The 12,311-nt window shown below is 49.9% G+C and overlaps 1 protein-coding gene across 1 annotated transcript; it reads left to right on the top strand.

The window, feature by feature from the left end:
• The first annotated feature begins 1,255 nt into the window (after positions 1-1,255).
• LOC138368261 (uro-adherence factor A-like) lies at positions 1,256-11,674 on the top strand. Its single transcript, XM_069330814.1, has 3 exons — positions 1,256-1,332; positions 10,080-10,257; positions 10,892-11,674. The coding sequence occupies exons 1-3, from the start codon at positions 1,256-1,258 to the stop codon at positions 11,672-11,674; spliced, it is 1,038 nt and encodes a 345-aa protein (XP_069186915.1).
• Positions 11,675-12,311: the final 637 nt, after the last annotated feature.

The following is a 12,311-nucleotide window of genomic DNA, read 5'->3' as shown; positions in this document are numbered from 1 at the left end:
ATGTTAAGCTCGCTGGACAGGACCTCTGTGACTTGTTTGATGACTAAGCAGAAAAGGAGAGGAGCAAGGGGGTCACCCTGTTGGACGCCTTCTCGCGAGTCAATTTCATGTTCTCCAAAAAGTAGCTTAAGATCCATACTGTAGCATGAATGTACAAAAGGGTAGAGGGAAGGGAAATGACTATGAACCGCACGGAGTACAGCATCCCTCCGCACCAAATTGAAGGCATTTTTGAAATCTAGCTTGATAAGGGCCTTTTCGTCTGTGATGTTGGCGATGAAGGCTCGAGCTGCATGGGTTGCCGCCTCACACCCTTGTGGAATGCCAAACCCGAGCTGTTTTGGCTTCAGCATGTTGGCCGCTGCATCACTAACTGTTCTTGCAGCTGCCTTTGCGACGAGACGCCGGAGAGAATTGCCCACAGCTATTGGCCTGATCCCTCCATCCTTCTTCTTTAGAGCACAGAGAGATGCTCCAAAAAAGATAGGTCTTATATATATATATATATATATATATATATATATATATATATATATATATATATATATATATATATATATATATATATATATATATATATATATATATATATAATGTATATACTTCAAATATAAGCACCACCTCCATACCCCCACAGACACTATACTCTCCCACGTCGTGACCTCAACAAAGCTCGTGACACCAATGACATTCCACAACTAGTTCTGAAGAAATCTGGCCTAGAATTAGGTCCAATTCTTCGCGGTCGTCTCAGAGTTTTCCCGCCCACCATTGCTGCGCCAACTCCTGGAAACTCTCCAGAATGCAAGTCTTCCGTGTGAGCGAGAAGCTCCTCCTCTACCAAGCTCTTCGTGCCTCCTGATACTGTCTTGAAAGCCTCAGAAAGTACCATCTCTATCTCCATCGTCTGAGGGAAAACATATTAATTTTAAACGTGTTATGGGTCGGACAAGGACGTTACGGATCTAATGTTCTCTCTCCACTCACAAGTTGACTCTGCTTTCGAAAACTTTGAGGAATCTTTGCTGGTTGCCGGAGCGGCCTCTGAATCTCTTGACAAAGTTTGGCATCAGGCTCTCGCCAAACTTCCTTCATATGGCTTTTCGAGTTCTCTCATCTCCTGGGGTATCATCTTTCCCGCAGCATCCGTGTGGTGATAGATGGGTCACAATGCCATTATTCTTAGAAACGGTAATATTCATTACTGTGTTCTTACTCACACCGTGTGTCCGCCACCTGCAGGCCGTTGTACACAATGAAGGGCAACCATCTACTGGAATCACGTAAAGAAAAAAGACTTAGTCGTCTACATCTACGAACTCTACACACAACGTACGTGAGAGCCAACGTAACTGTACACACTCTCCTTAGAGTGTGCAGGCTCTAGTACTAGAAGTACCGACCCCGAGGAGCACAAAAGGAATGTACAAATAAGTGGAGAGTTTTGTAGGGAGGCAAATGAACGACCTGGGATTGGGAGCGAGGATATGTTGAAGGATCTGCATGGATCTCTTAACGCGTGAAAGGAGATGACATGATAGTGATATAAAATACATAATAAAAATTGATTACTGAAAAGACAGGATCCAGGATGGGAAGCTCGACTTGGCAGGAACAAATAGAGGAGTACACCTCCATACTCACACACACACACACACACACACACACACACACACACACACACACACACACACACACACAGAACATATGATAACTTTCATGCTAAACTGCTGTAAAGAACAATGTATCAAACAGCAATAACATGTAATACGAGAATGGCAATAACACCGATAATTCATCAAGAACAATTTGACCAATCAGGATCAAAGGACAAGAGTGGGGGAGACACAAAGCAATGTTATATACAATGGACGTCTCTAAACAAGAGGGCGGCGGCTGGGCCCGACGCCCCTCAAATATCACAATTAACAACGTTTGCTAACAAATATAATAATTTATCGTTTTTAATATTTTTTTGGTATGTATGCATGCGTATGTGTTTTTTTTTGTATGTATGTGTGCTTTTGTATGTATGCTTGCGTATGTGTGTTTTTTGTATTTTGGGTTTGTTCTTTAGGTGTATTTCTAGCGGAGTCGAGTACCAGCTCCTGGTTACTGCCTTTTCAGATAATATTCTAATGTAATGGCTGCATAGATTTTTCAATAATACACTCTGCTTATCAAACTTAAACTATAGCTATATTAAACTACAGTCTATGAACTCATTGAAGCATTATGTCCTCGTGTTTCCCTTGTACTCGAGCCGTCTTCTTCCCGAACTTGAGTAGCAAGACAAACAGCATTATTTATGTAGGTAAACGAGGCACCATATATATATATATATATATATATATATATATATATATATATATATATATATATATATATATATATATATATATATATATATTATTAAATATGACCGAAAAAGTAAGATTAATAATTCTAACACGAATTTTCTCAATCTTTCGTACATTTCTTTTCACTGTTGGAGGTAAATCAAAAATCAATTCTAAAAATTCATTTTTATTTCTAGTCTGACGCGACACGAGCGCGTTTCGTAAAACTTATTACATTTTCAAAGACTTTAGTTCACAAATACACAACTGAATAGAACTTACGCATCTCCGATTTTATATCTACATTTGAGTGAGGTGGAAGGGGTGATGTGGCATTAACACAAGACAGAACAAGATGTGGCATTAATAGGGTATTAATTTCATCAACACAAGACAGAACAAGAGTATTAATAGGGCATTAATTTCATCAACACAAGACAGAACACGAAACAATGGATATTGAATAGAAGTGTTTGTAGAAAGCCTATTGGTCCATATTTCTTGATGCTTCTATATTGGAGCGGAGTCTTGAGGTGGGTAGAATATAGTTGTGCAATAATTGGCTGTTGATTGCTGGTGTTGACTTCTTGATGTGTAGTGCCTCGCAAACGTCAAGCCGCCTGCTATCGCTGTATCTATCGATGATTTCTGTGTTGTTTACTAGGATTTCTCTGGCGATGGTTTGGTTGTGGGAAGAGATTATATGTTCCTTAATGGAGCCCTGTTGCTTATGCATCGTTAAACGCCTAGAAAGAGATGTTGTTGTCTTGCCTATATACTGTTTTTTTTGGAGCTTACAGTCCCCAAGAGGGCATTTGAAGGCATAGACGACGTTAGTCTCTTTTAAAGCGTTCTGTTTTGTGTCTGGAGAGTTTCTCATGAGTAGGCTGGCCGTTTTTCTGGTTTTATAGTAAATCGTCAGTTGTATCCTCTGGTTTTTGTCTGTAGGGATAACGTTTCTATTAACAATATCTTTCAGGACCCTTTCCTCCGTTTTATGAGCTGTGGAAAAGAAGTTCCTGTAAAATAGTCTAATAGGGGGTATAGATGTTGTGTTAGTTGTCTCTTCAGAGGTTGCATGGCTTTTCACTTTCCTTCTTATGATGTCTTCGACGAAACCATTGGAGAAGCCGTTATTGACTAGGACCGGCCTTACCAGTCATGGAAAAGGGCGGAGGTTTCCACACTGCAGTCTACACTAAGGAAACAAACATAGGAATGTGCCTAAATGCCAACAGCGACTGCCCAGACAGGTACAAGAGGAGTGTTGTTAACGCATATGTCGACCGTGCTCTCAGCCACAGCTCAGAATGGAAGCAAGTCGACGAAGAACTCTGTAGAACCCTTCCACCTCACTCAAATGTAGATATAAAATCGGAGATGCGTAAGTTCTATTCAGTTGTGTATTTGTGAACTAAAGTCTTTGAAAATGTAATAAGTTTTACGAAACGCGCTCGTGTCGCGTCAGACTAGAAATAAAAATGAATTTTGGAGAATTGATTTTTGATTTACCTCCAACAGTGAAAAGAAATGTACGAAAGATTGAGAAAATTCGTGTTAGAATTATTAATCTTACTTTTTCGGTCATATTTAATAATATATGTCTACAGGAAAGACTGCTACCAAAATATACTAATATATATATATATATATATATATATATATATATATATATATATATATATATATATATATATATATATATATATATATATATATATATATATATATATATATATATATATATATATATATATATATGTGTGTATATATATATATATATATATATATATATATATATATATATATATATATATATATATATATATATATATATATATATATATATAATGCCTACGTTTTCTTATCTTCCGATCTTCCTCCGCCTCTTCTCAAACTTTACCCTCCTCTTTGATGTCCCTTCTTCCCTCCCTCACCCTCCCTCTCCCTACCTTCCCTCCATCCCCCACCCTCCCCATCTCCCCCTGCCCGGCCACAAGTGGGTCCCATAAGGTGTTTTTCATGTAATCTTAAAAATCTGTGAAATACACCAACCATCCCTGAGCGGCGTTCCTCGTCCCTGTGAGCGGCTCCGTCTTTATGTCATATTGCTTTCTTGTGTGTGTTTGACGTGTGGGTGGGCAGGGAGGTGGGCAGCTGGGACAGGTGGGTGGGCAGGGAGGTGGGCAGCTGGGACAGGTGGGAGGGTAGGGAGGTGGGCAGCTGGGACAGGTGGGAGGGCAGGGAGGAGGGCAGCTGGGACGGGAGGGAGGGCAGGGAGGTGGGCAGCTGGGACAGGTGGGAGGGCAGGGAGGTGGGCAGCTGGGACAGGTGGGAGGGCAGGGAGGTGGGCAGCTGGGACAGGTGGGTGGGCAGGGAGGTGGGCAGCTGGGACAGGTGGGAGGGCAGGGAGGTGGGCACCTGGGACAGGTGGGAGGGCAGGGAGGTGGGCAGCTGGGACAGGTGGGAGGGCAGGGAGGTGGGCAGCTGGGACAGGTGGGAGGGCAGGGAGGTGGGCAGCTGGGACAGGTGGGAGGGCAGGGAGGTGGGCAGCTGGGACAGGTGGGAGGGCAGGGAGGTGGGCAGCTAGGACAGGTGGGAAGGCAGGGAGGTGGGCAGCTAGGACAGGTGGGAAGGCAGGGAGGTGGGCAGCTGGGACAGGTGGGAGGGCAGGGAGGTGGGCAGCTGGGACAGGTGGGAGGGTAGGGAGGTGGGCAGCTGGGACAGGTGGGAAGGCAGGGAGGTGGGCAGCTGGGACAGGTGGGAAGGCAGGGAGGTGGGCAGCTGGGACAGGTGGGAGGGCAGGGAGGTGGGCAGCTGGGACAGGTGGGAAGGCAGGGAGGTGGGCAGCTGGGACAGGTGGGAAGGCAGGGAGGTGGGCAGCTGGGACAGGTGGGAGGGCAGGGAGGTGGGCAGCTGGGACAGGTGGGAAGGCAGGGAGGTGGGCAGCTGGGACAGGTGGGAGGGCAGGGAGGTGGGCAGCTGGGACAGGTGGGAGGGCAGGGAGGTGGGCAGCTAGGACAGGTGGGAAGGCAGGGAGGTGGGCAGCTGGGACAGGTGGGAAGGCAGGGAGGTGGGCAGCTGGGACAGGTGGGAAGGCAGGGAGGTGGGCAGCTAGGACAGGTGGGAAGGCAGGGAGGTGGGTGTTTGACTCATGCAAGAGGCTGTTCAGAGACAATCCAGTGTTATCTTAACTCCTGTGATGACATTCTTTCGCAACTCTTCTATCATGCAACCGAAGACCAAGCTGAGGTAAAGGTAGATAGAGAGAGTGAGGTGAGAGGGAGGGAAGGACATGGAGGAGAGAGTGAGGTGAAGGGAGAAAGAATGAGGAGTGAGAGAGAGAGTGTGGAGGTAACAACGTTGAGAACGTTTAAGATAAGGAGAAACTCTCAGTTACAGTAGACCATGATAGCGAGATAGACCATGATAGCGAGATAGACCATGATAGCGAGATCCGTGTGAGACTTCGGCATCTCTCACAGAGGTTCACAGATCCAACTGCCTGTAGTGGGTAGAGGACCTACTATCTATCTCACACACTTGTCTATTCCTGTCTATCTCACACACTTGTCTATTCCTGTCTATCTCACACACTTGGTGAAGCTGCAGCAGGCGAGGCGGCGTCTCCTGAGATGGTCGCGTCAGTATGTTGTACCAGAGTGTGTATTGAGGGTAATTGTGTGTTGTGACGTGTTGTACAGTGACGTGTTGTATAGTGACGTCTTGTACAGTGACGTGTTGTATAGTGACGTCTTGTACAGTGACGTGTTGTATAGTGACGTCTTGTATTGTGACGTGTTGTATGATGACGTGTTGTACAGTGACGTGTTGTATAGTGACGTGTTGTACAGTGACGTGTTGTACAGTGACGTGTTGTATAGTGACGTGTTGTACAGTGACGTGTTGTACAGTGACGTGTTGTATTGTGACGTGTTGTACAGTGACGTGTTGTATAGTAACGTGTTGTATAGTGACGAGTTGTACAGTGACGTGTTGTACAGTGACGTGTTGTATAGTGACGAGTTGTTCAGTGACGTGTTGTACAGTGACGTTGTATAGTGACGTGTTGTATAGTGACGTGTTGTACAGTGACGTGTTGTACAGTGACGTGTTGTACAGTGACGTGTTGTATAGTGACGTGTTGTACAGTGACGTGTTGTACAGTGACGTGTTGTACAGTGACGTGTTGTATAGTGACGTGTTGTACAGTGACGTGTTGTACAGTGACGTGTTGTACAGTGACGTGTTGTACAGTGACGTGTTGTACAGTGACGTGTTGTACAGTGACGAGTTGTACAGTGACGTGTTGTACAGTGACGTGTTGTACAGTGACGTGTTGTACAGTGACGTGTTGTACAGTGACGAGTTGTACAGTGACGTGTTGTACAGTGACGTGTTGTACAGTGACGTGTTGTACAGTGACGTGTTGTACAGTGACGTGTTGTACAGTGACGTGTTATATAGTGACGTCTTGTACAGTGACGTGTTGTACAGTGACGTGTTGTACAGTGACGTGTTGTACAGTGACGTGTTGTACAGTGACGTGTTGTATAGTGACGAGTTGTACAGTGACGTGTTGTACAGTGACGTGTTGTACAGTGACGTGTTGTACAGTGACGTGTTGTACAGTGACGTGTTGTACAGTGACGTGTTGTACAGTGACGTCTTGTACAGTGACGTGTTGTACAGTGACGTGTTGTTGCTCCCTCGGTGCCACGTGTTCACCTAAGTGTATTCACCTAGTTGTGCTTCCTGGGGTTGAGCTCTGGCTCTTTTGGCCCGCCTCTCAACTGTTAATCAATCAACGTATTTTTTTCCACACACACATCCATCAGGGGGCATCAGGGTGAAAGAAACTCTACCCATTTGTTTCCCCCACGCCGGGGATCTATCCCCGGTCCACAGGACTACGAATCCTGAGTGCTGTCCACTCAGCCACCAGGCGCCCTGTGTTGGCACCCACCACCAGGTGTGGTAGGTGCCAACATCAGTAATAGTAATAATTGGTTTAACAATAACCAGCAACAAGAACACAACAAGACCACCAACAACGACACTAAGAACAATTAGAACATGATCAGCTTGATCAGAGTTTACCTTGGTCTTCTGAGAGGTCTCGCCAGGTGGCTCATGACAACTTGAACCTCGGCCACAGCCTCCGCCTGGCCCGTCACTAGGCCTCCTGGGAGGTCATCCTTGAGGAAGGTCATCCTTGAGGGAGGTCATCCTTGAGGGAGGTCATCCTTGAGAAAGGTCATCCTTGAGGAAGGTCATCCTTGAGGGAGGTCATCCTTGAGGGAGGTCATCCTTGAGGAAGGTCATCCTTGAGGAAGCTCATCCTTGAGGGAGGTCATCCTTGAGGGAGGTCATCCTTGAGAAAGGTCATCCTTGAGGAAGGTCATCCTTGAGGGAGGTCATCCTTGAGAAAGGTCATCCTTGAGGAAGGTCATCCTTGAGGGAGGTCATCCTTGAGGGAGGTCATCCTTGAGGAAGGTCATCCTTGAGGAAGGTCATCCTTGAGGAAGGTCATCCTTGAGGGAGGTCATCCTTGAGGGAGGTCATCCTTGAGAAAGGTCATCCTTGAGGGAGGTCATCCTTGAGGGAGGTCATCCTTGAGGAAGGTCATCCTTGAGGAAGGTCATCCTTGAGGGAGGTCATCCTTGAGGGAGGTCATCCTTGAGGAAGGTCATCCTTGAGGGAGGTCATCCTTGAGTTAGCTCCCAGCACACACCCTCCTCCTCCTCCACTCTCCACGCAACTCGTCCTCCAGAGGTTTCCCAGTGTCATGAAACTGTCGTACTTAAGTGCCCATATTACACTGAGATTACATTAGTCATGGATTACGTTCAAGACTATAGTATACTGGTTGGTTGATCTGTGAGTAACTGTAGTGGCCTTGGTGACCCTCCCTAGGGTGATACTGCCCCGGGTGTTACAGCCCCGGGTGTTACAGCCCCGGGTGATACTGCCCCGGGTGTTACAGCCCCGGGTGTTACAGCCCCGGGTGTTACAGCCCCGGGTGTTACAGCCCCGGGTGTTACAGCCCCGGGTGAGACAGCCCCGGGTGTTACAGCCCCGGGTGAGACAGCCCCGGGTGTTACAGCCCCGGGTGTTACAGCCCCGGGTGTTACAGCCCCGGGTGTTACAGCCCCGGGTGAGACAGCCCCGGGTGTTACAGCCCCGGGTGAGACAGCCCCGGGTGTTACAGCCCCGGGTGTTACAGCCCCGGGTGTTAAAGCCCCGGGTGTTACAGCCCCGGGTGTTACAGCCCCGGGTGTTACAGCCCCGGGTGTTACAGCCCCGGGTGAGACAGCCCCGGGTGTTACAGCCCCGGGTGTTACAGCCCCGGGTGTTACAGCCCCGGGTGTTACAGCCCCGGGTGTTACAGCCCCGGGTGAGACAGCCCCGGGTGTTGCAGCCCCGGGTGAGACAGCCCCGGGTGTTACAGCCCCGGGTGTTACAGCCCCGGGTGTTACAGCCCCGGGTGAGACAGCCCCGGGTGATACAGTCCCGGGTCACCAGACCAGATGAACATGCTAGCACACCAGCGCCAAGCCTTCACCTCAGTCTAGGGCTTGCTTCCCCCTTAACCGGCCATCCTCCAACCTGTTGCAGCCTCTACACCTCCAACCTGTTGCAGCCTCTACACCTCCAACTGTTGCAGCCTCTACACCTCCAACCTGTTGCAGCCTCCACACCTCCAACCTGTTGCAGCCTCTACACCTCCAACTTGTTGCAGCCTCCACACCTCCAACCTGTTGCAGCCTCTACACCTCCAACCTGTTGCAGCCTCTACACCTCCAACCTGTTGCAGCCTCCACACCTCCAACCTGTTGCAGCCTCCACACCTCCAACCTGTTGCAGCCCCCACACCTCCAACCTGTTGCAGCCTCCACACCTCCAACCTGTTGCAGCCTCCACACCTCCAACCTGTTGCAGCCTCCACACCTCCAACCTTTTGCAGCCTCCACACCTCCAACCTGTTGCAGCCTCCACACCTCCAACCTGTTGCAGCCTCCACCCCTACAGGCTGTTTACCTTGAATTTCTACCGCAGGATCCATCAGATGGTTAGTGCTGCCTTCTACAGGTATTTGAGAAGGAAACAATGCTTTTACCTAACTAGAAACGTTGGCGCTCGAGGAGCGTGTCTGACTTCTCAAGTCCAGTGCTCAGGACAGTCATTATCACAGTGCTGTAAGCCTGACTAAAACCCTGCTATTTTGACGGGTGGGACGACTGCGTTTAAAATGCGATGTATTAGTGAGAGGGCCGGGTTGTGCCCCTCGCCCCGACGGCTGCCACAACTACATTACTACTGATCCCTTCCCCCGACCCCGTCCCTCTCCACCTCCTCCCTCCCCCCTCTATCCCTCCCTCCCCCCTCTATCCCGCCCTCCCCCTCCCCCACCCCCTCCACCTCCCTCCGCCTCACCTGCCGAATTTGCTTAAACTTCCTCGCTTCGTGCAACACCTTCCACCAGCAAGTACCCAAGTTTCCTCCTGCCACCGCCCCGTCACCGCCCCGTCACCGCTCCGTCACCAACCCGTCACCGCCCCGTCACCGACCCATCACGTCTCGGGACATTTACCATGAACCTGAAGCGTCTTGTTCTCATAATAAAGAGCTGAGAGACCACACACGCAGCTGCCCCGTCACAGTCTTGGCCCGTCGTCGCCAGCATCAGTGTGTGTAAGAGTGGTTTTCCATCTGTGAGAGCTGTGATGTCAACCCCAGCACCTCAGGCATCTGTGAGAGCTGTGATGTCAACCCCAGCACCTCAGGCATCTGTGAGAGCTGTGATGTCAACCCCAGCACCTCAGGCATCTGTGAGAGCTGTGATGTCAACCCCAGCACCTCAGGCTACATCACCGTGCACCAGCCCAGCACTTCACTCTCGTGTGCACCACTTAGAGTGCAAAGGTCATAGTGTTCAAGGGAACAGACCTAGCATGTTTAGTGTCTGTGTGTTTTCTAGTTGTGTTTACTAGTTGTGTTTTTGCGGGGGTTAAACTTTTGCTCTTTCGGCCCGCCTCTCAACTGTCAATCAACTGTTTACTATTTTTTTTTCCCACACCACACACACACCCCCCCCCCCAGGAAGCAGCCCGTGACAGCTGACTAACTCCCAGGTACCTATTTACTGCTAGGTAACAGGGGCACTTAGGGTGAAAGAAACTTTGCCCATTTGTTTCTGCCTCGTGCGGGAATCGAACCCGCGCCACAGAATTACGAGTCCTGCGCGCTATCCACCAGGCTACGAGGCCCCTCAGGCTGTGTGAAGCCCTTGTTGCTACATTGAGTGATTAACTAGGACGGAGTGAAGCATATTGTTGCATTAGAACAATGCCAGAAAAGTCGGTCAAGATCTGTACTACACCGAGGGACTCCCAATCATAGATCAGATAAGGAGAAATCACTCAGGTCTGTCTTCCAACTGTCCAACTGCGACTTGTGACGTTTCCGAGACCCCTCATGCCTAGGCCCACATGACTGGAGCAGGCAGTCAGGCAATTGGCTAATCCGAAATTGTGTGGGTTTACTCCCAGGAGACCCTGGTGAGCCAGGAGACCCTGGTGAGTCAGGAGACCCTGGTGAGCCAGGAGACCCTGGTGAGTCAGGAGACCCTGGTGAGTCAGGAGACCCTGGTGAGCCAGGAGACCCTGGTGAGTCAGGAGACCCTGGTGAGTCAGGAGACCCTGGTGAGTCAGGAGACCCTGGTGAGCCAGGAGACCCTGGTGAGCCAGGAGACCCTGGTGAGTCAGGAGACCCTGGTGAGTCAGGAGACCCTGGTGAGCCAGGAGACCTTGGTGAGCCAGGAGACCCTGGTGAGTCAGGAGACCCTGGTGAGTCAGGAGACCCTGGTGAGCCAGGAGACCCTGGTGAGTCAGGAGACCCTGGTGAGCCAGGAGACCCTGGTGAGTCAGGAGACCCTGGTGAGTCAGGAGACCCTGCTGAGCCAGGAGACCCTGGTGAGTCAGGAGACCCTGGTGAGTCAGGAGACCCTGGTGAGCCAGGAGACCCTGGTGAGCCAGGAGACCCTGGTGAGTCAGGAGACCCTGGTGAGTCAGGAGACCCTGGTGAGCCAGGAGACCCTGGTGAGTCAGGAGACCCTGGTGAGTCAGGAGACCCTGGTGAGTCAGGAGACCCTGGTGAGCCAGGAGACCTTGGTGAGCCAGGAGACCCTGGTGAGCCAGGAGACCCTGGTGAGCCAGGAGACCCTGGTGAGCCAGGAGACCCTGGTGAGCCAGGAGACCCTGGTGAGCCAGGAGACCCTGGTGAGCCAGGAGACCCTGGTGAGCCAGGAGACCCTGGTGAGGTGCTCAATGTAGGCAACTCAAGCGTTCTAGTCAGGGTAGACGAGAGCATATATCGTCTGTCGATCAACAAACATTATTGCGTCACAAAAAGAACGTTCGTCATTTATATCGACGATAAACAGTTAAGGTAAAACTCGGAGACAGGCATGAGGAGGTGAGAGAGTGTGTCCAAGTGTGTCACACTGATCCTGTGATATCTAAGTCATCAGTGATGGTCAGCGCCGGGAAGTGTGTCAGGGAACACTGCATGACTGTGGCAGTGCCGTCAGGTGTTGTACATGTGTCCCCGCAACACCTGTTTTATGGGGGAAACATGATTGGCCGCGCGCCACGCTCTGTTCTCGCCAGCTGCCGCACCACCAGGCGTTGACAGCCGCCCCACGTGTGTTGACAGCCGCCTAAGTGTGTTGACAGCCGCCCCACGTGTGTTGACAGGCGCCTAAGTGTGTTGACAGCCGCCTAAGTGTGCTGACAGCCGCCCCACGTGTGTTGACAGCCGCCCCACGTGTGTTGATAGCCGCCTAAGTGTGTTGACAGCCGCTTAAGTGTGTTGACAGCCGCTTAAGTATGTTGACAGCCGCCTAAGTGTGTTGACAGCCACCTAAGTGTGTTGACAGCCGCCTAAGTGTGTTGAAAGCCACCTAAGTGT

Source organism: Procambarus clarkii, chromosome 24 (genome assembly GCF_040958095.1).
Source record: "Procambarus clarkii isolate CNS0578487 chromosome 24, FALCON_Pclarkii_2.0, whole genome shotgun sequence".
Taxonomy (NCBI): Eukaryota; Metazoa; Arthropoda; class Malacostraca; order Decapoda; family Cambaridae; genus Procambarus; species Procambarus clarkii.
Note: the sequence above shows the minus strand (reverse complement) of the source record. Positions and strands in the feature narration are given on the sequence as shown.